The sequence below is a fragment of the Nelumbo lutea genome, chromosome 1 (assembly GCF_056320005.1).
Source record: "Nelumbo lutea isolate HS-2025 chromosome 1, American lotus-T2T, whole genome shotgun sequence".
NCBI classification, from domain to species: Eukaryota; Viridiplantae; Streptophyta; class Magnoliopsida; order Proteales; family Nelumbonaceae; genus Nelumbo; species Nelumbo lutea.
In genome coordinates this window covers 74,786,597-74,813,449 of record NC_142684.1, presented here as the reverse complement: position 1 = coordinate 74,813,449, position 26,853 = coordinate 74,786,597, and the positions used below count along the sequence as shown (strand labels likewise).

The window sequence follows — 26,853 nt, the reverse complement described above, 5'->3', positions numbered from 1 at the left end:
TTATCTGCTCCACTGATGGAGGATTTCTAATTCTCCACCACAAGAGACAACTGGAGTGGGTTCCAAATCGGGAATTCATCTACCTGAGTAATTAACCAGACCAGGCAATTGTTGTTGCCACTGATGAGTGATTAGATTCTCGTTTGAAAATGATAGAAAGAATCACCAAATGGAGCACAAGTGTTTCTTTCTTTTTTTTTTTTTTTTTAATTCCTGGGATAATGATACTGTCCAAACTCAGTTCGACGAGTAATAGATGAGGTCCTCGGTGGTGGAGCCAAGAATTTTCTCTTGGCAGGAGGGGGGCAGATACACTTGCATTCATGGTTTTAAAAAACGATCTGGAAATAGAACCGTTGTGGCAATCGATTTCCAACTCAACAATTTGACCATCCAATTCGAACAAACAGCCTATTCTGACAAAAAAAAAAAAAAGTAAAAAACCATTAAATAAGTCAACGGTTCAATCGCCCGAATCAACAGGTCATTGACTGATTTAGGGACCGGGTCTGGGGTAAAATGGAACCAATTGCCTGGACGGTTCCCAGGCCAAACAGTCCAACTGTCCAGGTCAACAGCGGACAGCGGTTCAAATATCATGCTTGCATATATGCTTAAAAATGTAATATATCCACAGGACAATCTTTTGGTCGCCCTAATAATCAAGCATTCTTGATGAGATTCTCCACCCGTCCATCTCTCATATTCCCAATTTACACCCATGATTTTCTTGCATGGCAAAACTTACAACAATAAATTTGCTCGTTTCTCTTGAACCTTCTTTATACAACTTATTACATATTATCCACAAGAATCATGAATTAATATGATCGTGGGAAATTTCCAGACCTCTGATAGTGATTCATTTGAACTGAACTAGATCTCGGGATGATACCAGTTGGATATGCCAGATGAATCAACAAAATTCCCCTCCCTATTCAGATATGTCGAAAATTCTGCTTTGAGGATGGAAAACATGCCGTTATGATAAGAGGAGCACAGATGGCCTATGTAAGAGAACTACACCAACGTCATCAAAGCCACCAAGAAAGCCACGATAAGAGGAACCATCAGGTCTTCTCCGCATGTGCCTGAAAATACAAGTATTTAGAGAGAGATTAATCTTTGTCCTTTATCAGACTGATAACCAGTTCAAGTCAAACATGTGTAAGAGGACAAAAGGACACCCCCCCCCCCCTCTCTCAGAACACCCTCACATCCCCCAACCAAACCAAATATACAGATCAATAAGTAGGGAGATGGAGTATGCCTTTCTGACATTAAAGGCATGAAATTTCACGACTCATGACATGAAATTTATCTCAGACATTATGTGGAATAGATTGACTGGTGAGGATACTGGATACGGGGATATGACTCCATTTCCTAAAATTCTTAGTTCCAAAGCACCCTAATTAACTTACCCACCTCAAGTACAGACTGATAAACTGAGAAACAGCTAATGGTAGAATTAATTGTTAGATTTTCCATTGGAACATGGAAAGCATTATATAAAACCATATGCATAATTGCACAAATAGAATCCATATAAAGACAAGCCTCTTAACTTTTCATTAGAATCATTAAACAAAATCTTGTTTTAACTTTCTTATCAATGCCACCCATAAAAATCGATTGAATTTCTGCAACAGCTGAGCATAAAGAAAAAAAATACTGTAAAGATATTCTAGGTAAGAATTCATTAGCATCCTTACTTATTTGTGCAGATGTGGCAGCTGGAAGTGCTGGAAGTTTGATTGCTGCAGTTCCATGGGATTACCATAAAATCAGCTTCAGGGATAAATCAGTAAAAAAAAATCATAAAAAAAAGGCAACAAAGATTGGAATGCAGGCTACTTTCAATGGTGAAAAGAGATGCTGTAACCCATGAATAATCGCATCTGTTCTATCAAAATAATAATATACGTGCATATAAACAGATAAAAGACAAACCCATCCAAAAGAAGACATAACATGTGTAGCATACTTTTGTTGCAGGAAGAAGATGGTAATTGAGATGTAGATGGCCAAGGCGCTGCAATGTTGTCATTCAAATCACAAAGGAAACTGATCCCTGAAGACTTGTCAAAAGTTGCATCTGAAGGTAAGCTTGGCAGAAGGCATCCAGACTCTGTTACCAAAATGACCGGGTAATATTAGAAAGGAGTGCAATACAAGGAGAAGTTTATAAAATGAGTTCAAATAAAACCTTGATAAATGATAAAACAAGATTAGCATGACCAAAATCCATAAGTGGTAAAGGGCTACATCTGGAACATCAAAATCAACCAATGGGGTGAAAATGTCCGCGCTAGATGTCACGGTCTGACTGCTCCAATTGGCAAAGTCATGTGGCACTCACTTCGCCCTCCAAGCAAGTCAGACAAACTGCACGCCCAAGACCCTTCTTGCCAGGTTGCTTAAGTGCTAAGGACACACACCAAGGAACACAAGAGCACACCAAGTATTGGAGGAAGAGATTGTAGTGCACTAGAAGAAAGCTTACAACTCAAAGAATGCTCTTACAATAAGGATGCCTCTTGCAAATGAAGGAGGGGAACCCTATTTATACACCAACCCCCTCAAGGAATCCTCTAGAACTATGTACACTTGGCATCATCTAGAAGCACCTCTAGAACATTCTACCTTCTACACTCTTCCAGACAATGCCCATTCCATAAGATACAAGAACACTCTAGAGTAAGTCTAGATAACTCCCAACCCCTCTAGGGCATTCCACACAAACCTGGATTGTTCCACAAGGTTCTAGAGAGTTCCACCAACATCTAGCCCCTTCTAGACACATGGAGAACACTCTAGAACACCCCAAAGCGCTCCAGAACAGCCTTGAAACATGCAGAATTAGCTAGGAGCCTTAGGAAACATCTAGAAAACCTCTAGCCAAGCAACCTATTATGTCACCCCCTGACATTCTCCCCCACCTGATTGTGCAACACCCTCGTTGCACTCAGTTGGCTTGTGCATCCCATTACTTGATCAAGTCCTCGTGGTTGGTTGCAATCAACTCGTCCGCTCATACATATGATGCTTCTGATGTAGGCAACACCTTCCACTTGACTGCGTACTCCACCCATAGAGTTACCCCGGGAAAAGTGGCCATTTTCACCAATAATCTCCTCAAGTTCTCTGCCCTTTGGATATGTGGCATGCATTGCTGCTATAGCTGCCCATTTGCTCCAACCTTGATCAATTGCCTAACCCTTGCCAACGCCCTTGCCTCAGCGTTTGCTTTGGCTTGTGCATACACGACTTTGTCCTTGCCTTGGGCCTGCTTATCCTATTGTGCTACCCTTGGTTGCTTGTCCACCCCTGGATTAGATTGGCCCCCATTGCCCCATGCCCAGTTGTAGGGATGATAACTTCTTCACCGTTGCACATATCCCATCCGCCAAAGGGACCATGCAAGAGGCTCCTGCCTCCATGATGCACAACACCCGCACATAAGGTATGGGCATAGCCCACACATGGTCACCCCTTGCAGATTTGGGCTCCATTGAGCTACCCATGTTGCTCTCCCCCAGCTTCTCCGCCTTGGCCATGGCAGTGGCTTGATCCTACACACCCCTATGTTGTAGCTCAATTTCCGCCAACGGCTGAAGTCCATCCATGAAGTTGAACAACTCCTTGTCATCCATGTCGAGTATCTCAAGCATGTGTCGAGAACTCCCGTACATAGTCCCTAATCGACCCAATATGCTTCAACTTCCTCAAGTTGCATCACGCCAATTACTATATGTTCTTTGAATAGAATTGGCGCTTGATGTCTGCTTGAACTCATCCCATGTGTCAATGCGACACTGCCCCTTCTCCATGCTTGCACAATGCCACCTCCACCACAAGACAGTTGTATCAGTCAAGTACCTAGTGGCAACACGTACCTTGGCCTGCTCATCCCTTATGTGCATGGCTTCAAAGTACTGCTCCATGTGCCATAGGAAGTTTTTTTTTTTTTGATAAATGAGTAAAATTTTATTAAACCAACAAATAAGAGTTACATGCAACCCATAGAAAGGCACGAGATGTGACCTTTCCTTTAAAGCTAGTTACAAAATTATAAGTACAAAAGAAATTACATAGAAGCCCAAAATAAAGTATCCTGGAGAACCCCTTGTTTTGCAAGTGAATCAGCCATTGAGTTTGCTAATCTACCTACCCATTGAACTCTGATTGTCTTATTCCTTGTTAACCATTTAACCTTTTTGAGAAGATCTCTAAAACCCCAAATCACAGTGTCTAGATCCTTCATCCAACCCACTATCACCTGGGAATCCTCTTCAATAATCAGATGCTCTATGCCTAGCTGAGTTGCAAGCTGGATTCCTTGTACAGTAGTAAGTAATTTGGCCCTTAAAGAGTCTCCCACACCCGCAGGACCTAAGTACAAAGATATAATGTTACTATCTTTGTTTCTCAGCACTCCTATTCCTAAAGGTCTTGAATTTCCTCGGCTACTCCTATCAAAGTTCAGCTTGATAAACTCCTCCCCTAGTGGCATCCATTCAACCCTGTGTCTGTCCTTCCTGGTAGATGTATTAGCCACTACTAACCAGCTTCTTCATAGCTCATCAAAAGAGTATGCATCAAAGAGCTTTAGAGTTTTTAGCCACTGAGTTGCCCTTGTCAGAATACATTATTTAACTTCCAAGAAGCTCCTTTCTTTTTCACAAAAGATTTTAGTGTTCCTTTCTTCCCAAACTGTCCACAACAAAGCTGCTCTTATGCACTTCCACATAAATCTCCCTCTCTTTGTGTGCCAATCAAAAATATACAGACTAAACAACAAGCTAGTATCAGATGGCAGGTTCCACCTACACTCAAACAATATAAGAATCCAATTACATAAAGCTGTAGCAAAGGAGCAAGAGATCAGTAAGTGGTGATAATCCTCATTCTAAGATATACAAAGAACACACCAATTTGGTCTCCTCTTTTGTAGGTTTCCAAATGTATTAATCTTACCATAATAAACTTCCCAAGTGAAGACAATAAATCTAAAACATAAGCACTTTCATCATCACGTAACCCTCTACAAAAACCAAAATCCTAGTTTAGGGTCACAGAAGAAGTCGAGGAGGAAATAAAACTACAAACCGGCTCTTCCTTATAAAGGGTAAGAGAGTAAAGAGAGGGAAAAAGGTCTTTAAGAGGTTGGTTGCCCACCCAAATGTCTTCCCAAAAAACAAACATTGCTTCCAGAATTAACATCATACCTGACCAGATTGAGAAAATGGAGTAGAATTTTGTGAATTAACTTCCAAGGTGTAGCAAGTGTCATCCATCAAGATGGCATCCCAACCATTCTGTAAACAGCCATGAATACTATTCACCACCTTGTGCCACAACCTCTCTCTCTCTCTAACGGCCATCTCCAAAGCCACTTCCCTAGTAGAGCTTCATTCTTAAGAACTAGATTTTCCAATCCTAATCCCCCTTCTTCCTTACTCCTGCTAACTATCTCTCACCTAATCAAATGACCCTTCTCTTCCCCTAGCTCCCACAAGAAATCCCTCATCTTCTTTTCTAGCTTCTTGTCTTCCCTTGAGGGTATCTTGAATACATAAAATAAATAAACCGGAAGACTAGCAAGTGTCACCCTAATCAAGGTCACTCTACTCCCTATCGAATTGTAACTTTTTTCCAAGAAGCCAGCCTCTTTTCAAACTTTTCCACAATTGGATACCAGAAGACTTTCTTTTGGGTTAGCTCCTAACGGAAGACCCAAGTAGGTTAAAGGCCAATCAGACATGGAACACTCTAGAGAACCCGTTATAGCCTCTACCTCCCAAACTTCCAAATTGATTCCCACCACACAACTTTTGTCAAACTTAATCGTTAGGTTTGAAGCAGACTCAAAGGATTTAATAAGATCTTTTAGGTTCCTCACTCTCCCTAAGTCTCTCCCTTCACAAAAGATGATGATATCATCAATAAACTGAAGATGAGTCACCGTGACATTATTCCTACCTATCCTCCAACCCCTTATTAGCCCTTCCCTATCTACTTTAAAAATCATTCTACTAAGCACAACTACAACAAGTGTGAACAAAAAGGGGGAAAGAGGATCTCCTTGCCTGAGCCCTCTACATGCTGGGAAGAAATCCTGGAACCCTCCATTAACTAGAACTGAAAATTTGCAAGATGTTATGCATCCACTCACCCACCCGCACCATCTATCCCCAAATCCACATTTCCTTAACACTTCTAATAGAAAATCCCAATCCACTGAATCATAGGCCTTCTCAATGTCCAGCTTACAAATAAAACCTTGATTGCCTGATCTCCTCATTTCCTCCACACATTCATTTACTATAAGGATCTAATTTCTAATTTTCCTATTTTGGACAAAAGCACTTTGGGTTTGAATAATGAGAGATGGAAGGACCTTTTTAATCCTTAAAGAAAGCACTTTTGCCACAATCTTGCATATGCTGGTCACCAAACTGAACGGCCTGAAATCTTTAGGGTGTTTGGCTTCTAATCTCTTTGGGATGAGAGTTAAGAAAGTGGCATTAACTCCGCAACTAATCACATAGTTGTTTTCAAACTCCCTAAACACCTCAAACAAATCTTCTTTAATAATGTCCCAACACTCTTGATAGAAAGTCATGGTCAAACCATCTGGTCCAAGAGCCTTTGACCTGTCCATAGAGAAAACAACTTGTCTTATCTCTCTTCCTCTTCAAAGTCTCTTTCCAACCAAGCTGCCTCATCGACCGATAGACCTGGCCAATCTAGATCTTCCACTCTCACCCTTCTCTCTAGTGGCCTACTCAAAATGGATTTGAAGTGAGTTACAAAGCAATTGGCTATCTCCTCTTGTGACTCAATTTCTACTCCTTCAACCTCAACGTTGGCCACAAAATTTTTTCTCCTTCTCCCATTGGCCATAGCATGAAAGAACTTGGCATTCCCATCCCCTTCTTTTATCCATTTATGCCTAGATTTTTGCCTCCATGATATCTCTTTCCTCAAAAGGACCTCTTCCAAATCTTTCTTCAACTTCCATCTCAATTCTCTTTCTTGTGCACCCATGGTCCTTTGATGTTCCTTTAAATCTAAATCCTCAATTTGGGTTGTCAATCTGGCTTTTAACTCTTCCAATCTCCCAAATTCCTCTTTTTCCGATCCCTTATTTTGGACCTCGGACTTTTTAATTTCTTGTGGAATCTAACCCCTTTCCACTTGACTCCCATATTCTCTTCTCAAGGGTTTAGGTCCAATCCCAAAAGTCTCTTGGCCTAGCTCTATAGGGCAATGATCCGAGGTAATTCTAGGCAGAGCTCTAGCCACCAAACCCCTCCAGGGTGCTTCCCAACTTTCATTGAAGAGGAATATATCACATTTGCCAATAGGAAGTTGTCCAACACCCGTGCATCCCTGGCACCATTGAAGTGAGGTGGCTCAAGTTCCCTTACCTTTGGCACATCCTGTAAAGTCCCCATGTCATCTCGTGCTAGCAACTTCTTGCTGAGCACCACATCTGCCTTCAGCTTATCTACATTAGCTTGGACCTTGGTCAGGCTTCCCATCAGCTTGGCTTCCAACCCTTCCCATTCTTTGTCTTCACCATGCCAGGCAAGATTCACGACCTCTTCCATGGTTGCCTTGAGCTCCACTAGCTTGCCCTCCAGACTATCAACTCGACTGCCCATGTTTGTGAACTTGTCTTACATGTCTCCCATGGCAAGCTCCAACCTTGCCATCCTAGCCTCCAAGGCAGCAAGGACGTCCCTTGTCTTCTTTGAGTGGCCCTTCTCCCACTCGTGTGTCTTGCTATTGTCAAGTCCGTCCAACATCATGTCCACACACCCCTAGCAAAGTTGCTCTGATACCACTTGTCACAACCTGACTACTCCCATTAGATAAGTCATGTGGCACTCACTTGGCCCTCTAGGCAAGTTAGCCAAACTGCACACCCAAGACCTTTCTTACTAGGTTGCTTAAGTGCTAAGGGCACACTAAGGCACAAAAGAGCACACCAAGTATTTTAGGAGGAAGAGATTGTATTGCACTAGAAGAAAGCTTACAATTCAAAGAATGCTCTTACAACTTGGATGCCTCTTGCAAATAAAGGAGGGGATACCTATTTATACACAAACCCCCTCAAGGAATCCTCTAGAACTATGTACACTTGGCATCATCTAGAAGCACCTCTAGAACATCCTACCTTTTATACTCTTCTAGGGGATGCCCACTCCATAAGATACAAGCACACTCTAGAGTAAGTCTAGATTACTCCCAACTCCTCTAGGGTGTTCCACACAAACCTGGATTGTTCCACAAGGTTCTAAAGAGTTCCACCAACATCTAGCCCCTTCTAGACAAATGGAGAACACTCCAAAACACCCCAGAACGCTCTAGAACAGCTCAGAAACATGCAGAATTGGCCAGGAGCCTCAAGAAACATCTAGAAAACCTCTAGCCATGCAACCCATTATGTCAGCCCGTGACACAGAGCTAACTAGATGCATTTCTAAGGTGAGGCCTGGACCTGGTTTAAATCCTGTCTTCAACCCCTAATCATTAACCACATACTTGTTTACCCACCAAAATCAAAAACAGTGAAATTAAATACAAGCCAAGCATATTATGACTTGTAAATATACTTTTATTTAGAAAATAATGTTTTCAGTGACAAGGAGGTTATCAGACATGAAGTTTTCTAACTGTATCAAATGGTTAACTAAAATAATTTGTGAGCTTTTCATTAGTATCTTAAACACTGAGAATTAAAATGGTGAAGATACTTACTGCATCCATGGAATGTAACATACAGTCAAGATCATGAAACCCCCTTAAAGCACAACATATCTTATGTTCATATAATTGGAAGCCAATAGGTCCCACCTAAGAAACTCCCTATACCAAAAGTAGCATAATCTAACAGCTTTTAACCATCTGATTGTTGCATTTATTTCAAGAGATTTTTTGGACTTCAATATAACTTTTCCATTATTCAAATAAAAATAAATAAAGAAATAATTAAATCATTCTTTCAATTTAACTAGTGACAAGTAACACTTAGATTAGACACAAAATAAGATAAAGAACACAAAAGCAGAAGCATCCCTTGCTGTACCCCTAGATCAATTCCATATGGAACTAGGGGTACAGCAATTCAATGGCCAGGAGCTTTTGTTGTGAAGTTATTCACTTGGGACCCTAAAGAAAGGGGGCTGAGAACCCTTAGATAGGACCTACTCAGCGCTCAGTCTTGGATTTTTATGGGGGACTGACTGCTCCAGACTGTTCTACATGGTCCTATAGCTTCAAACCCAACAAAGTGCCTGAAAAAAGATTTATACTGAATATGAGTACCCATTACAAAAGGATGGATGATGATGAAGAGGATCAGTATCCATTACTGTTCAAACAAAAAGAGGATCCATTACGCAAGTTACAGTTAAATGGAGTTAAGCAAGGACAGCCACCATGCTGCATCAATCAAAATAATGCTCAATAAGATAAGAAGAAAGAAACTTGAGAACAAATAAAGATCTTTAGGGAAATATAAATGCAAACTATAGAACTTCCTTGCTCTTAAGTGAGCCGCCCCAGGAGCAGGAGAGCTAAAAGGAGTATAAGTGCGTAATATATTGAATACAAAATGATTAAATAAGCATTGAAATATATTAAAAAAAGACCAGTTTCATGAAAGCATACAAGGATTTTAAAAGCAAATCCAAGATATAAAGGGTGCCACATTACCTTGTGATCCAACTGATGTGATCAATTGTAGAATCCACCATATCCAAAAAATGAAAAGAACAATGAATCAGGTATTAGTATTAAATAACAATGAGTGGGTATTGGTAACAATGAAGACTTCAAACTTTTCCTAGACAAGGGGCATAAAAAAACACCACCAACCTTGAAGAGAGAAATCCTTCAGTGTTATATGACAAAGGCTATAAACATTCTTGGTAATATTAGCCTTCTGTAACTTAATGCCAACCATTGCGGCACAGTCAAGAGCTTGCAAGTTGGTTATGAATCTCTGACTTTGCAAACGAGAGACATAATTCCCCATGGTTCTGCAGCAAGCTATCTGGTTACTTATCCCATTCCCACAGTCCTTTGTGACATTTCCCATGTCAGGGAAAACTAGTGGACAAACTGAAGCAGAAGAAAAATAGAATAGATATCAGCGGCGTTAGCTTTACAAATAACAAGACAAAATTGAGGGGACCAGTAAGATAACTTGAAGTCAACAACAGCAGTTATTGCTTGGTGCAATGGTCAATCGGTAATCGCGGGCATCCAAGCAAGAGAATGTGAGTAAGATTATCAGAGAGGCCACTTCATGAAAGTATGCTCCTCCCAAGACCCTGATAGCAGGGACCAATAACAGTGTGCTATGGCCCTATCACTTGGAAGTTTACAACATTAAAGCTGAACAAAACAGATTTTTCCATGAACCAACAACGTTTAATGGCTGTTGAAGATTAAAAGGAAAAATAAGAAAGGGAATGACTTCTCTATGAACAGTTTCCAATTTGAAAATTCTAAGAATTTGGACAGCCATCGTCAGTTTGTAAAATCCCCGATACAATTTCAGTGACATTTAGAGCTAATATCAACATTTAGGAGTGAGGACAAGGCCAATCCCAAGGAGGCCCCAAATGATGGCGAGTCTGGATCAACCGCATGATTCCTTTTTGTTAGAAATAGGTGGATTCATCATATTAATTTACATAAATTACTCAATTAGGAAACCTTTTTTTCCATAGGCATTCTTCATTTTTCTATTGCAAAAGAAATGAGTCAAAACTATGAAAGTGTGATAGTCCTGCAACCCCCCTAAATTGAGATTTTCAATGGATCAGGATCCACTGAACAATCCGATATGACAAACCTGGATGAAAGACTATTATATGGCTAATAGTGAAAATGATGTAATTTAAAATAATATTGAGATTCCAAGACCCTTCCCTCTGATTTAATTGAAAAGGATTCTCGAAATATCGCTGATCCTGGTTGTTTGTTTTTCATTAACAGAATTAATTCGGTCCACCCTCATGCCCAGATTGGCAGCTTACCAAGCCAAAAATAAAATAAAAAGAATTTATATGGACCCATATGGTTGACAAGGCAGGCTTTGAATTTGTTAGACAAATTCAACTATAATTGGATAATGACCAGATCCATAGATTGTGATCTGATTAGATGAAAGACCTGATCAAGTTCCATTTAATTGACTTCATCCTTATCTTTAGGTTTACAGGTTCAATTTTTTAACTATAATTGGCTTTTGGCTAAGATCAAGTGTAGTATCTGTTCTTATCAGTTTAATATCTGATAGTGCGCCATCGGCCTACATGATATTAAATTTATTTTTTAAGGGAGAAGACCCACCACAGTAGCTTGCTACTGGGGTCTTTGCACGTGACCCATGTGTTGCACTATTGCACGGGCCTGGCATACCCCATAAACAAAAAAAAAAAAAAAAGAACATTATAATTGGTTTGACTCTCACCTAATAAGTTCGGAGATTTCCCAGGATCCACCCACTAATATAGGCTATAAATTATTTATGAAAGTGATTCCATTAAAGGTGTTTCTTCCCAAGCATACCTTTATTAACATTGCAATTGGAAAGCCCTCTAAGAACTTTATTTGCAGGAGAAGGATCAAGCCTACTAGCCAGCCATCGGAGGACAATACTTTTACAGTCATCAACCCTAGATGAGTGCCCAGGTAAGAGGTTGGCTTCATCTACGCTTGATAGACCATAATCCTTCAAGGCAATCACTCTTGCAGCTTCTGATATTGCATTCTGACAAATTTGGCTACAACATTCTTTTACAGGATCAATTGTTTCACAGGCAGCCAAAAGCTTAGATGTATCCACAACACTCTCGAACTCATTAACATTTTTTACAGGGCAAGAGGCTTCAGTGAGGTTCAATGGATGAACTGAGCATATATTTTGAAGATCTGTGCTTGCACCCTGACTTGCTAGAATCTTCTCAACATCTGAGAGGCAGTGCTTTGCATGGGTTCCATCCAAAGCAAGAACCCCGGTATCTTTGCTGGATTGCCCCATAAGAACTACAAGGGTGGATTCCAACTGTGGGCAACATATCACATTTGCCAGAAATGGAGCAAACACAGCCCAGCAATCAGTAGCCGTTGTGCTCATCATACTTTCAGCTGCAGAAAAATTTAAGGTACACAATCCTGCAACAGATAAAGCAGCATGAACTTACATTCACGATCATGCCTTTCAACCCATTTGGCTTCAAGTATATAATTCTACAAGGCTATGCATAATGCACCTGATAAACTTGGCACAGTGCTGTTTGCGAATGGTGCCAGTGGTGAAGGTGCCAAAAGAGGGAGAAAGGGCTGAGGAGTCCCACTTGGGGGCATAGCAGGCAACATGGCATTTCCCTTTCTATAGAATCGAGCAAAATCTTTCCGAGACCCCAATTGACTGCAGTGGCATTGAAACAAACCTAGATAATACGTGAATAGAATCATTAAAAAGAGAAAAGATATTGATTTTATTTATGTACTCATGTCATTATAGCTAGGACATATAAAATCTGCTTATGTAACCTACCTATCACATACATAACTGAAGCACAGCGGTGTGAAATTGGATGGCCAATGTACAAAGTACAAAAAGTATGCATAGGTTCTTACTAGTAAAGGAATGAGTGTCTTGGAAACTCTACTAACAAATGTTCTAAAACCAAAGAATGCAACCTAGGATATGAGCAACAGCCATGTTTGAACATTATAATACGAAATTCACTAGGAATTAGAGCAAAACCAAGTCATGGTTCCTAATAAAAGTCAGTTTTTGGAAATGGTTCCCATTCGGAGAGAATTAGGGTCATGATAGTGATAGAAAAGGATGCCACAATTTGAAGTGGTCTAAATTTAAATTTAATAAAAAAAATACAAGTCAGTAATAAGACCTGGCTCCAAAAAAAAAATTGCACACTATCTGCACTGTGGATGGGGGTTGCACCTTAACAGAGCAAAGAAGACAAGCGCTGTACGGTCGTAGTAAAATAGATCTATATCACTTGGCTTTCTTGATTTTCTTGCCGTTGCTAATGGACCCAGTAAAAGAGATCCATGTAGTTAACAGGTTGGCATCAGAACAGAAAGGTAGCAAGTAAAACGGAAATAAGATAGAATCCCAAGCTCACTTGCTAGCCCCAGAAGATAGCTCAAGATAAGCATACACGAGTTCAAAAGTGTTCCAACTTCCAAGAGCTCTGATAACCAACTCGGAGTTAAAATAATCCACTGTTGATTAAGAGATGCTTCCCAATTTTAAAAATAATGCACCTTTAGACTATCCAAGCAGGCATTTTTGAGCTAATAATTTTCAACTTGATGCTGTTCCAAGTTTGCAGCACAAATCTCGCTTGTCTGTCAAATATGTTCTCTGACAGTGTTGAAACAAAATCAAAACCGTCTTTTTTGTTTTCATTTCAGTAACGAGTTAAAAGAAGCGTCTATGTTTACACTTTAGAAACGAAGCAATAGAAATTGCGCATAAATGTCTACTTCAGCTCAAAAGCCTAACCCTAACATTAGCTTAACCCGGAAGCACTGCAAAAGTCGTCGTGAGAATAACAAAGTCCATGAGTGTGACTCGATACAAAAAGAAATGCGGGAAACACAAGAAAACAAAGTCCAAACGAGTTACATTCCACAACCAATTTCCCCAAGTCCAACAAATTACAGAACAAAGTCAAAACAAACCACCAAAAATCATGACCCAAACGCCATACGAAGACATCAAGTTCCAAAGCCTATCTCCTTAAACCCACGAAATAACACACGCACACACACACAAAAAAAAAACCAAATCCAGTAACTTCAAATCGATAATGCCCCAATTTCAAGATGACCCAAGTGATAAAATCCACAGATCATGGAAGAAAATAATCGAAATGGACGAAAAAGAAGAAAAACAGTAAAAGCGAAAGACTCGGTGTTGAAATGAAGGGACAGGCCATGAACACTTACAGATGAACAAGAGAAATACGCGTGGAAGATTGAGATTAAGATGGAATGGCGCCGCTCCTTTCATGTTTGCAGTTGAGTATTCACAGTAACAGAGAAGCAGCGTTATCAGAAAGAGAACGAAAGAAAGAAAGAGAACCGGCTATGACATATCCACCACGAATTTGCTAGACAGCGAAAGGATAATGGAGGGATGAGAAGAGAGGAGAGGTGGTGCTGCAGGGGAAGGGAAAGAGCGTTCAAACGCCATGAATGAGCTTTGTAGGTGCGTGGGGACAAAAGCAGTTCCAGCAACAGCTGTCCTTTGGAGAAGGCGAGGGACCCACACCGCAACTGAGACACCATCAATACTCTCTCTCTCTCCAGTCTCCAGTAGGCAGTAAGCTGTAGCTCCCAGTCCCACACTCCACACTTCACATTCACACGTACGAGAGCTGAGAAATGCTAGCACCACGGGCCCTTGTCCTTCACGGGGATGCCAAATCAAGCGAGTAAACACTAAAGACTAAAAACAGGAGGTGTTAACTGTTAAGAGTTGAGTATTGTTCTTTTGTGAGTTTTAAGAGGAGACAGTCCTCTCTCGGATGCTAGAATTCGAATCTGCCCGACCCCATACGCACGTGCTGGTGTCTCGGGCATTGCTAAAAGGCGTGTGATTTGTACGTTGTGGGGACGAGTCTGTGTTCCCTGAATCTGTAGCAAAATTGCTCTTTGACCCGTTCCAAATCAAACTTCAGACACAGAGGGGTAAAACGGCGCCTTAATGAGTCCTATATGCAATTGGATGGGAGTAGATTTATACCCGATTGCACAGTTTCAATGTTTTAAAATTCACATGGGTGTGGGTCAACCTCAACCCGCCGACTAATTAGAAAACCCGAGCAATTCTATCTCAGAGTCAGAGTAGATTTCTCCTTAATACAGGTTCAATTGTATAGTGGGCCAACTAATAAGTCAACCAATTTGTCAGTGTTACTTAATTACTTGTCCAGATCTACTACATTACTTAATGAGATTAATCGAAGAAATTTTTGCGGTTCAGTTCAGCTTTCCTGTTCCTGACTCCTGAGTCTGCATCCGGTTCAGCTTGTAGGTCTGAACCTGAACCCTAATTAACTCAACCCTCAAGCAAAAAGGAATTTGAAAATTAATTTAATCAAATATTGGCTTAACAATAGTATTTAAGGGTAAATTTATAAAAGTATCTTTATGGTTTAGTTAATTAACTAAGTGTACTGTTTGAAAATTGACTGTCGCTACTTTTATTATTTCTGATAATTCTCTAAATCTTCCCTGAATCGTCAAGCATGAAAAAAAAGTCAAATGTCCATTTTACCCTTTTGCAAAGTTACATTTGTATCTCTCGTTATAACTCAACTTAAAACCCACACTCGCCCCATCATTCGAAAGAGGGAGGGAGCTCCATCCATCAACACGGCCATCGCCAACGACGGCGGTCGCTTCAACTTCCAAACGGCATAATCATCACGAGAGACGGCAACAGGTCCCAACACCCAACACTACATGGATTCCAGCAACCAGACTCAAGGTCTTAATAATAAATGCCTGGGTTCCGGTCGCAACGCCTCACATTTCGATTCGTTGCTTCCTAAACTATTGTAGATGCAATGACGGATGAAAGACAATACTAATTAGAAGGATGAAAACATGAACCTCTCCTTGCTTTTACATAAGTCTTGGAGGGATTGACAGTTTTTGTTTTTGTTGTTTTCGTTTCGGGTTTCGACTGCTACTATTTTGGTGGGAACAACACACCGTCAATGCCCTGCACTAAAATCCAATCGTCCGTGTAGATATCAGGATTGAACAAATAGGCAGACCCATCGCCACGCCCGAATTTCACAGACTCATCAACCTCCTGCTTGGAGAGTTCGATGACGGTTGAAGTCTTCCTGCACGTGTCGCGGAATCAATAACCGTTCAATCCCGTGGATAACACCATCAGGGCGGACTACAATGTCCGGGTGGATAACGGTCGCAAGATCAACGGCCTTCTTGCCGGAATCCATACACATCAAGTGGAGGTGATCGTTGGAAAGCATCTGATGTTTGGCTAACTTGGTTGCAATCTTCGGCCACTCATCCGACGCTATCTTTTTTGGGAATAATGTGAAACATCAAAAGAGTCTGAAGAGACTTGAGATTACTAGGGTCAAGAAGGAACCACTTGAACTTAGTATCGAGGTCGTATTCCAAAGCTTCATTTTTGGGAGCAGAAATGGTGACGTTATACTTCCCGACCACTTCTTCTAGGGTATGCAAAAGGAGAGCTTTCTCCACCAGCTCGGAGAGTTCGATATAATGTGAGTCAAGGAGGGCCAATAGGATGGAAGAAGAGTTGATTTAGCCAGAGTTAGATGGAGAAGACTGCTTTACACCCGAGTTTTCCGATAATACAGTGCCGCTTGCAGCAAAGAAGAGAAGGAACAACAAGTAGAACAATTTAGGCACGCCATCCATAGATCTCAGAATTCATGGTGACCGAAGAGGGGAACCAGTTTCAGAGAGGTGAAAATTTGACAGAAAAACCAGAGAGGCGAGTAATTTGGATATTATGTAACATTAAATCAAACACGTGAATTCATATATAAACGGTCTTTAATGGAGAGTCAACGGTAAGAAAGATTTAAATAATTATCAATAACGATAGTCAATTTTTAAACAATAAAAGTAGACTTAATCAATTAATGATAATTTAAGAAATTTACCATATTATTAATGATAGCCGAAGCCAAAAACCAGAGTAGGAAGTATTAATGTGTTGATGGAGTGATGGCACGAGGTACTAGATGAGGACCAGCAAAATAAAACGGTGACCCCACCTGGACCCACTTTGTAAGGCAAATTAAGCAGTATAGCTCTGAAAGTCAATATATATGGGGCGATAAAAGATGTTGGGCATCTCAACATTGAATTAATATGTCCTAGACAGTTGAGGTTGAGAGCTCCACCCGGAGTGTTCTTTTTTATTTTTTTTTATGTGAAAAGCAAAATGTGATTGTCTGCATCTTCTCTCCAGGACTAGGAGGAAAGCCAAGCCATGGAAGAATCTTATTCCTTGTTTTTGTCCTTCCCTTCCCTCTCCTCTCCTTTAACCTTTTTTTTCTCGCTCAAGACCAAAAAAAAAGTTTGAAAAGAAGAGAGAAGAAAATTTGAGTAAGAAGTTAGAATCTGATCATCTCTCTCTCCACCCATTAGGCGTCTAGGCCACTAATTAAAGTATTAAACAACGACCATGCGTCCATACATAGCCATGGAAGATTGCATTCAGATATCGATGTACGGACTGTACCAAAGCCCCACCAACCGTGAATATTTCATCGGGCCCACTTATTGATCAACATCCGAATCCGATGCATATTTTGAGCCCCACCAATCAGCTCCCGGTTCTGTTTTGTACTGTTACCAAACAAATCAACAATTGTTTTATTGATTAATCCTTGAGTAATTGCTTGTTTTAAACCTTAACAGAGGAGAGGAGAATCAGCGAGTCAGTTGATCAAATTAATCAAATGGGGATGTCAGGACTGCGGTCCAGGTGAAATAAAGAAAGGCATCTTCCAAGGAGCATTCATTTGTATTGGTTGTCAAATAAATGATACAAATTCTCAACAGCCACTTGTCTTCAACTATAAGCATTGAATGAGGGCCTTTAATCCCCATTGCCAGCTTAGCTTGTTGGGCCTCTCACTCTCTCTCTCTCTCTCTGCTGCATTTAATATTTTAGCACCAAATCTACATAGAGAATCCTATTTTATTTATTTCCTTCTTCATTTATTAATTTCTGCTGAGAAATCACTACACCATTCACATGCAACCTGGTCATGGTTCATGATCATCCTCTCAACCGGAGGTGTAAAACGGATGTGCTGGGTCTGGGCCGTGCCTCTTTTTCCTGGAAGATTTTGGGATCAGTCTGGTATGGCCCACAACCCGAATCCGTGTGGATTGGGTGGATTGGCCCGTGGGTTGAGTTTTGGGTTAAGCTGTGCTGTGGATTGGGTCAAAGTTATTTATTTAAAAAAATTTGAAAAAAATTTAAAATTTTAATTTTGTATAAATTTTGACATACGATAATTAAATAAAATAGTATAATAAAATTAAAAATATATAATTATTTTATTAGTATATTATATACTATATATTATTATATAATTATAGTTTATATAATACATTATATTACATATATAAATATATAAAAAATATATAACTATATATAAAATATATATGGGCCGTGCCAGCCTATGGGCCACAGATGCCATGCTGACCCGGCCCACTGACCTGAAACCCCAAACCCGGCATGGCCCATTAGCCCATACAATCATGTTGGGTTGCGGTATGGCCTGTGGACCATTGGGCCAGGCCGGCTCAAAATCATGCCTGGTCGTGTCCCAACTTAAAACAACCTCTCCTACAAAAGTTTGATCACTCCAAAACTAGCACCAACACATCAAATTACTGTCCATCGTTTACTGTTCTTCTGATGAAAAGAACAGGGAAAGGAAATATACTTAATGCAAATACAAGGTACCAACGTGCACTTTGGGCTGTAAATATTGCACCCACAGCTTTGTAATGCTATACCCAAGATCAATGCACATGGGGTATAGTCAAGACATCCGATACGGACCAATGCACATATCGGGTATTCCGATCATGCACTAATCAGTTTTTTTTTTTTTTTTTAATTTACAGGGATAGATCTTAGGAAGGTCTATTCTCTGAAAACAACAAAAACGCATAACACTAGTATCTAGTGTATCAAGGTCAATTGTTTTGAACCTTGATTGAAGATTATTTAGGGGGATTATTTTTTTGGATTTTGAGAGGAGGGAAAGTTGGTCAATGGGATTTTGGTTTCCATTGACCAAAATCGTTTTTTTTTTTCCAGATTTATGTGGGGATTAGGGAAAGTTTATTTTATACCAATCTCCTAGGTGGATAAATAATTTTCCCACTTAGGAGGAAGTTGTCAACACTTGAATGAGACAAAAATACCCCTTTTAATAATGGATTTTTATGTCTAAAATGGTCATTACCTTATTTACATGACAAATAAAGAATATGAATAAATGCGCTTACCCGGGTAAGTGTTTCCCATAAAAAACTTACCATGTATTTACCTGAATAAGTAACTTACCTAAAAGCGAACGGGGTCTTAGTATGAATTACATGTATTGGGTGTCGTTACTAGGGGTGTAATTCATGCAAGTTCGTTGGGATTTTGTCAAAATTTTACTAATATAGCCGAAACAATGTAAAATATTAACTACAGGTCTATGTATATAGGTGCTGCCTCCAATGGCAACAGGGTATATACCTCTTTCTCCATATGAGCTTATACCTAAAGAGGTAAATGAAAAGTAATAATAACAAAGCTTACAAGAACAAAAATAAAGATCCCTTTGTCCCAAAAAAATATATAATAATAACAAAAATGAAGAGGAAATCAATGAATAGGGAAAAGGAAATAAAGGAAAAAGAATTAAGAGCACCCAAAAGTATAAAAAAAAAAGACTTGGTTGAAGGAATTATAAATAGGTGTTTGGCATTGGTGCTGGGAATACTGCACCATTTTCTCATAAAAATGTTGCTAGGCATGTGTGAGTTGTAAGCACTTTGTTTGGAAGCGGTGCTGTTACATAAGCTATTTTCTAGGAAAACAGCACTGGTTTTGTTTGGTAGGTGCTGTAGAACCATTTTTGCCATTAGTCATATTATCGAACATCCAAGATGATGCCACATCATTGCACTGGTAGCAGCAATGAACTGTTTTTTAAGAAAACATCAAATTTGGTATTGTTTCATACCGCACTTTTCTGATTTGCAAAGTCTGGTATGAAGCAACATTTTTTTTATGAAAAAATAGTACAAAATAAGAGGCCATTTTCTGAAACATCGCTTTTTGACCTGGGGCCTATTTCTAATGCCAAACACCCACTTAAAGATGAAAGAGACTAAGAAATTGGTAGGTTGTTTTAAGTTTACCAATTGAATGAATATTTTGGATTACCAAAAATGTCACATATTACTTGACAAGGGCAATCCTAACAAGGAGACACGCTGATTGCAAAGAAGGAAAAAGATGGCCCCCAAAACCCTATTAATGTAGGATGATGATGACTTTGAATTGATGGCAGATACTACGATCAAATTAACTTTGCCACGGACAATTGTTCTTGTCCAACTATTTCTCAACATCCCTTGCTTTAGACTAGTTTCCCCTGCTTTCTAGAGCAAATTCAAGATATAAACCCACTATTGTAAAGAAAATTTATAGCACATGCTTTGATGCTACTTCTACATTTCTAATAAGGACTTTTCAGTGGGAAAGATCACACTACTAGTGTGAACTTACTAGGTTCTTCAGTGAATTTCCACCTTTCACTCCTTTTTAGTAGTTATGATTTATGAAGCGCAATACTTTGAATGAAAAAACTTTGGAAAAATCAAAGCATCACAAGGTTTTATAATGGAGCATGATGTTAAAATCAAATTTATAAAAGAGGTCCCACTGCAGGGGAAGTTCAAATCTAATAGGCACAACATTATAAACACATTCAATGAACACTTAATAAATATTATAAATTGTATCAAAAGTACTTACCCGCTGTACTTACAATGTGTGCCTACCTGGTTTGGACCCAACAGCTTCCAGTCTTTCACATGAATTATTAATTATACTCGATAACAATTAAATGACCTGGTTGCGAGTTGAGGCTTCTTTTGTATGTGTATGTGGGTATATATATTAATAAAAGAGGGGGGAAATTAACGAAGAACCAAATGAGTTAAGGGCCAATTACCCAATAGTCGATATGGCCACATGACACCCCTCCAATTAGTAGGCATAGTGGCGTAGGATTGAACCTGCAAGCTCTCTGTGGTATGGCCAATCAACCTTAACCTTACGTGCACCCTGCTCTGACCTGCTCCAATTCTTATGTACCAACAAAAAGGACCTATGGGTAGAATAAACGGCATTCTTAAAAGAAGAAAGAAACACTACAATAACAAACAACATGCAGATCACAGTTACAAACCAACCGTCAAAAGATGTGCTAGACCCAAGGGTGGACAGTGAACCACAAATTATATAGCCAATGATCGAGTAGTTGAGATGGTCATCAGGTGTCCACAAAAGGAGATGTGATATCAAATATGTGGAATTGCAGGCTCTCACTGTGTCACTGACAGAGTTAGTGTTCCTTAGGTGCATCCTGCTCTTTCACAAGACAACTGAATGGGTCATTTCAGTTCGGTTGATGTCTTTGTCACACTCCATATTGTTGACAGATAATCTCTCTATATATATAACCTAAAAGCAAAAGTTTGTAGCGGTAAATGCACATTTGTCAAATGGAATCTTTTGTTATATAACCTAAATGAAAGCGTAAATTTTATAATTTCTTCCTTTTCATGCTTTTAACCATTACCATTATAAATTTAATTAATTATAATGATGTCATTAAATAAAAAAAAATCATTAACTTGTCATTTTCCTCTTTCATATTTGATACTAAACATATAGTTATTCACAATGATCTAAACTTCTATCTTTTTCATATTTGTTAAAAATTGTTTTTATCTCTCATGTTATTTACAATTGGGTTATGTTGGGCTGTGCTGTGCAGTTTGCGCTTCCCTCCTTAGGATACTTTACGCGGTCAGCTCGGCATAGTCCTTGACCTGAGCCCGCATAGGCCTATGTCGTGCTATGGGCCGGATTGGTCCACGGGTTAAGTCCTAGTAAAAATATATAAAAAATAAAAAATAAAATCTTAAATTTTTATTTTATATCAATTTTGATGTATACAATTGAAAATAAAATTTTATATATATATATATAGATATATATATATGTTATATAATTATTGTATATAATATACTTCCCAAGCCCATGCGGGCCTATGCTGTGCCATGGGCAGGGTTGGTCTACTGGCAAAGTCTTAGGCCAGGTTGGGCCACGAACCGGGCTAATCCATGCTTTTTAAAGATTAAAAAAATAATGAAACTTTTAACATAAATTAAAAAAATTAAAAAAGATCTTAAAATTTTATTTTAGCTCGAGCCTACATGGGCCGTGTGGTGCCATGGGCCAAGTCTTAGGCCAGGCTGAGCCACGAACAGGACTAATCCTGTTCATGGGCTCGGTAACTTGATAGTTCAGCTTGACCCATTAATAACATTATATTAATTAATTAATTAATTTGAGATAGCCTTTACCAATCTTGTGTTGATAATACATAAAGTTTTATTTATTTATTTACTTATTTTACTAAATTGTTTAATTAGTTAATAATTTAATAATCTAACAATTTACTATTGTTAGCAAAGTAAGACATAGAATCATGTATACATTTATATACATTTACTCTCTCTCACTTGATTGTCTATTTATCTCATTTATTTTACTAAATTTATTTATTTATTAAATTAAATTAACTATTTACAATTATTTCCACTATATAAAACAAAAGTACAATGAATAAAGTCATCTCTAATCTCTTCCTCTTTCATCTATTGCCTAATGGTTGTGATTATTTAATTAATTATTTATTGTTTTATTGATTAAATTAAATGTATTATTATCCATAAAATTTTATTTATTTTAAATAGATCTTCTTTTTCTAATAAATTTTTAATTAAAAATTTACCCTTCGCAATATTTTTCCTATATATTAATTTACCTTTGAGAAGCCACTTACCATCATGTTTTGCCCCTACAAACTTAGGGGCCCCTCCACTATTATATGAGAAAAATGGTTGGAAAAGGTAGACGTGAAAAACAGGTCGTGTTGGACTGGCATGGCATGGCCCGCATGCTGCCCGCGCAAAGTGTGGGCCAGGTCGTGCCTCCCTCTCCTGGGATATTTTAGGGGGTCGGGCTGGCATGGCCCACAGCCCAAGCCTTGGGCCAGGCCAGGTTGTGGATTAGGCCAAAGTTTTATTTATTAAAAAAATTAAAAAAACTTAAAATTTTAATTTTATATGATTTTTGATGTAGACAATTGCTTATATATACTATAATTAAATAAATAGTATAATATAGTTGAAAAAATATTTATTTTATTAATATATTATATATTATATATAAATATTATATATATGTTATATATATCCATGCCAGCCCATGGGCCACGGGTGGCATAGCACAACCCATTGGTTCATACCAAGGTTAAAAAAATTGACACGTATCGGCTGATACGTATTGTATTAGGAGCACCCCTATAAAGGGTGTATTGGGGTTTTGACTGGTTCAGGGGGTGAAGGAACTTTAAACCGACCCCCTAAACCGGTTTTGAAAAAAAAAATAAAAAAAGTACCGACATTGCCCGATACACCTTTACTGATGTATCGGGTGTATCAATATTTAGAACCTTGGCCCATAGAATTGTATCAGGCTGCGACACGACCGGTGAACCTTCAGGCCAGGCTGGCTCAAAATTATACCAGGCACGGCCCGATTTATACTTTTAGGAAAAGGTGATCCCATCAGCTACTCTCCGATCAAGAAAGAGAAGACATTCTAACTGCACTTTGATAACAGACAAGTATATATGCCCTCCTCAATCCTCATATGAGTCACGGAGCAGAGTAAATTAGAAAATTTTTGGCTTGGCGAATCCCCCTTGTAATTAGAGTCTGTCCGAAGTTCGTGTAAATGCTTATTATCAACCGTGAGGCAGAAAATTTGTGCAGTTGCATTGGGTTACATTATTTCTTGATTAAGCTTTTTACATCCAATCCCATCTAAATGAACTACCCAAACTGCTACAAAATTCAAATTCAGTTTTTATTTTTCAAAAAAAAAATCATAAAAAACAAAAAAGATTTATGGGTAATCCATTTTATAGTTACTATCTCTCTTCACATTCTACATTTAACATAAAGTGGATGTTCTTTTTTAGAATTTTGAAGAATCCCATTGACCAAGAATCCTATGTTCTTTTTTCAGATTAATGTGGGGATCAGAGAAAGTTTATTTTCCGAGGTACCATCTCCTAGGTGGATAAATAACTTTTCCACTTGGGGGGAACTTTCCAACACTTAAATGAGACAAAAATGCCCTCTTAATAACGAATTTTTATGGTTAAAATGGTCATTTCCTTTTTTACTTAGGAAATAAAAGAACATGGATAAATACACTTACCTGAGTAAGTGTTTCCTTAGATGATTGGTTATCACACAAACTAAATGTATGAATGTTGGAAAAAACATTAAAAATAGTATTTCTTCCGACGATTGGTTATCATACAAACTAAGCGTTTGTTTGGCACCATAGAGAACTAAAGAATGGGATTAAATGCCATTTGACGAAATTATAAAGGCCAACAGCATCACATTGTCGTGTGTTTCTCTTCTTTTTAGCTCTGTTTCTCTTCTTTTTAGCCGTGTTCCTCATCTGTTCATCATTCACTTTAAGGGGCTGTTTGCTAACAGGTTGCAGTTACAGGTCGCTATTTCCCAATTTGATGCACAAACTGTATTCTAGGCCAAGTTAAAAAAAAAAAACGCGAAAAAAACAAAAAAAAAAAAGAGAAAGGGAGAGGGGGATTAAGAATCTCTAGCAGGTAGCCCCTTATTCTGATCAGGGAAAAAACTGAGGGTAAGTATTGATGTGGAAATTGGGGTCTGGAATAAGGAATTTTGATTCCAACTATTTGATTGGGCGGAATTGAAATTCATTCGTAATGACATTCAACCATTTGAGTGAACAAACCAATGGGATCCAATTCCAACTGCCAACCAAACAGACCTGGAATTAACTAAGGTAACTTTTTTTTTTTTCCGATACATATAATTAAGGTAGTGTTTGCGAATTTCTTCATCAAACGTTTTCTCTTGTTCCAGTGAAAAAAAAAACCAGAGAAGTATGGATTTTGTCCAATACAGTTTTCTGATTTCCACTGCAGAGTTATAAATATTCAAAAGGTGGACAATCCACACTCTATGCACTAATGCCTGCCCTTGAATTGATATTAATTCCGAGCCGATACCTACCCGGCAGTACTTTGAGCCTACAAATTCTAACTCTGGGCTGAACCGTCATTCTCCCAAAAAGAATTCTCTTAGAATCACCGGAAACGTTATAAGAACTTTTTTCAGTTTTTCTTTTGACCCACGCAAACACCAGTAGATCAAATCGGATTTCCCATACTTAATACCAATCTGGAGAAGTGGATCGGGCTAGTCAGAGACACCAATAGGTAGGGTACGAAAGTGGTCACATTGGTTAGAGTAGGACTAAATGGAACCAAATCCAGATGAGAACACAAATGGGTAAATGGGTTTAGATCCAGGAATGATCCAACCTTATCTCAAATTTAGGTAGGATTGAGTGTTCTGTTTTTGGTCCAGGCCCAGCCTAGCTACCACCCAAAAAAAACTCAGGCCCCAGGTAAAAAACTCGGGTTGGATGGGGTCGAGTCGAGCTGGGGTTGGGTCTGCCCAAGAAAGGAAAAAATATGGGTCTGTTTGGTTCATAATGGAAGTAGAATGGGAATTAGAATAGTCTATTTTTATAGTGTGTTTGGTTCAGATAGAAATTGGAATGAGAATTGAAAATCAACTGAAATGGGATTTCATTTTGAGGGGGAGGGTGAAGGAATGCCATTCCATCAAGATTGAAAATGAAATTCTGATTCTGCCCAATCAAACAGTTGGAATGAGAATTGAAATGGTCCAATTTAAAACCCTTATTCCCACAAACCAAACGCGACATAGTAAAAAGATCAAAAACCCTGCTAAATTACAGGTTGGGAGTAGGTGCTAATATATATCCGATTGGATCCCAGAACCAGCCCAGCAGGATGAATCGCTTGCCTTGTGTCAAGAGGTCGGTTCTCTATTTTCCACATAAAACGAAGCAGCTCATCATCAGAACAAGAAAAGCAGCTGCAGGTGTGCCTGATCGATAGCTAATACAATAAAAGCATCGCCCACTATCGAGGGAGCGAGAACGTTCTCCATTAAATTACCAATTTGAGATGTGAGGCTTCCTCAAGCTCACTGTCCGTAGTTTTGGAACACCTAATTATTTGGATGTTCAATCCAGCAATATTTTCAACTGCAACGCAACGTGGCTGGTCGATCTCTTGTGCCACAGAAATCAAATCCTCAATCCGCACTCTCGGTCGACTGAAGTTCGTCTAAAAGTTCAGATAACAGAGCTGCCCATTCTGTATATATAGCTATCAAATTCAGAGTCGTCTTCCTGTTTCTCTTGGTCTTTTCTATTTTGTTCGTTTAGATTTTGCTTCGGGGCCAGTTTCTGTTGTCGGTTAATGTAGGGCCGATTCTGCAGCTCAACTGTTCTACTTGTTTCTTCTATCATAATTGAAATGAACACTTTTCCTCTACCCCGAAAAAAAAGAAAGATTTGATCCCAACTCTTAAAAGTTGGCAGAGAAATATGGAAAGAACGCTTACTTTTGCACCATAGCTAGCTAACTAGCTAGCTGCCATTTCTTCTTCTTGTTAAGGAGTTGGTTCCGTGGAGCAAGGAAAAATGGAGTCTGAATCTGCTGCACTTATCTTGCACTTCATTTGATGAGTATGTGACAAGTATCCAATTACACGTTTGGTTTCGCATGTACAGATATCTAGAGACGTATATGAAATATATACACGTCGCAGACTGAATGGATGAACACAGGATAAGTGCAGTAGCAGACGGGAGCCACCCAGGTACATGTATGTCACAGACCGATTGCAGTGTGAATTAATATTCTTTTGTCATAACTCATTAAAGGTCCGTATATTAGGAATCATCTAAAAGAATTCTCTTTCAGTCTCTTGTTTGTGTCTCGGTGTCTCCAT

General features: G+C 39.0%; 1 protein-coding gene, 1 non-coding gene and 1 pseudogene across 4 annotated transcripts; 1 reads left to right on the top strand and 2 right to left on the bottom strand.

Moving 5' to 3' along the window:
* Positions 1-644: 644 nt before the first annotated feature.
* On the bottom strand, positions 645-14,353 carry LOC148875395 (putative GPI-anchored protein At1g61900). 3 transcript variants are annotated; one of them, XR_016105012.1, is made up of 9 exons: positions 14,014-14,353; positions 12,300-12,479; positions 11,596-12,201; positions 9,892-10,137; positions 9,730-9,741; positions 9,223-9,308; positions 1,988-2,131; positions 1,716-1,760; positions 645-1,091 (listed from the first exon to the last, which is right to left on the bottom strand). XR_016105012.1 is itself a non-coding variant. In XM_088964635.1 (9 exons), the coding sequence occupies exons 3-9, from the start codon at positions 12,403-12,405 to the stop codon at positions 1,021-1,023; spliced, it is 1,230 nt and encodes a 409-aa protein (XP_088820761.1). In that variant the 5' UTR covers positions 12,406-12,479; positions 13,001-13,426; positions 14,014-14,252; the 3' UTR covers positions 645-1,020. The 3 variants fall into 3 exon arrangements, 2 of the variants coding, with proteins under 2 accessions (XP_088820761.1, XP_088820760.1); XM_088964635.1 differs by lacking the exon at positions 9,223-9,308 and adding an exon at positions 13,001-13,426 and having other exon boundaries at positions 14,014-14,252; XM_088964634.1 differs by lacking the exon at positions 9,223-9,308.
* LOC148875396 (U2 spliceosomal RNA) lies at positions 11,256-11,450 on the top strand. The gene has a single exon (XR_016106018.1). It is a non-coding gene; the product is annotated as a U2 spliceosomal RNA (small nuclear RNA).
* Positions 14,354-15,248: 895 nt separating the features above from the next.
* Positions 15,249-16,569, bottom strand: LOC148875394 (fasciclin-like arabinogalactan protein 17 pseudogene; annotated as a pseudogene).
* Positions 16,570-26,853: the final 10,284 nt, after the last annotated feature.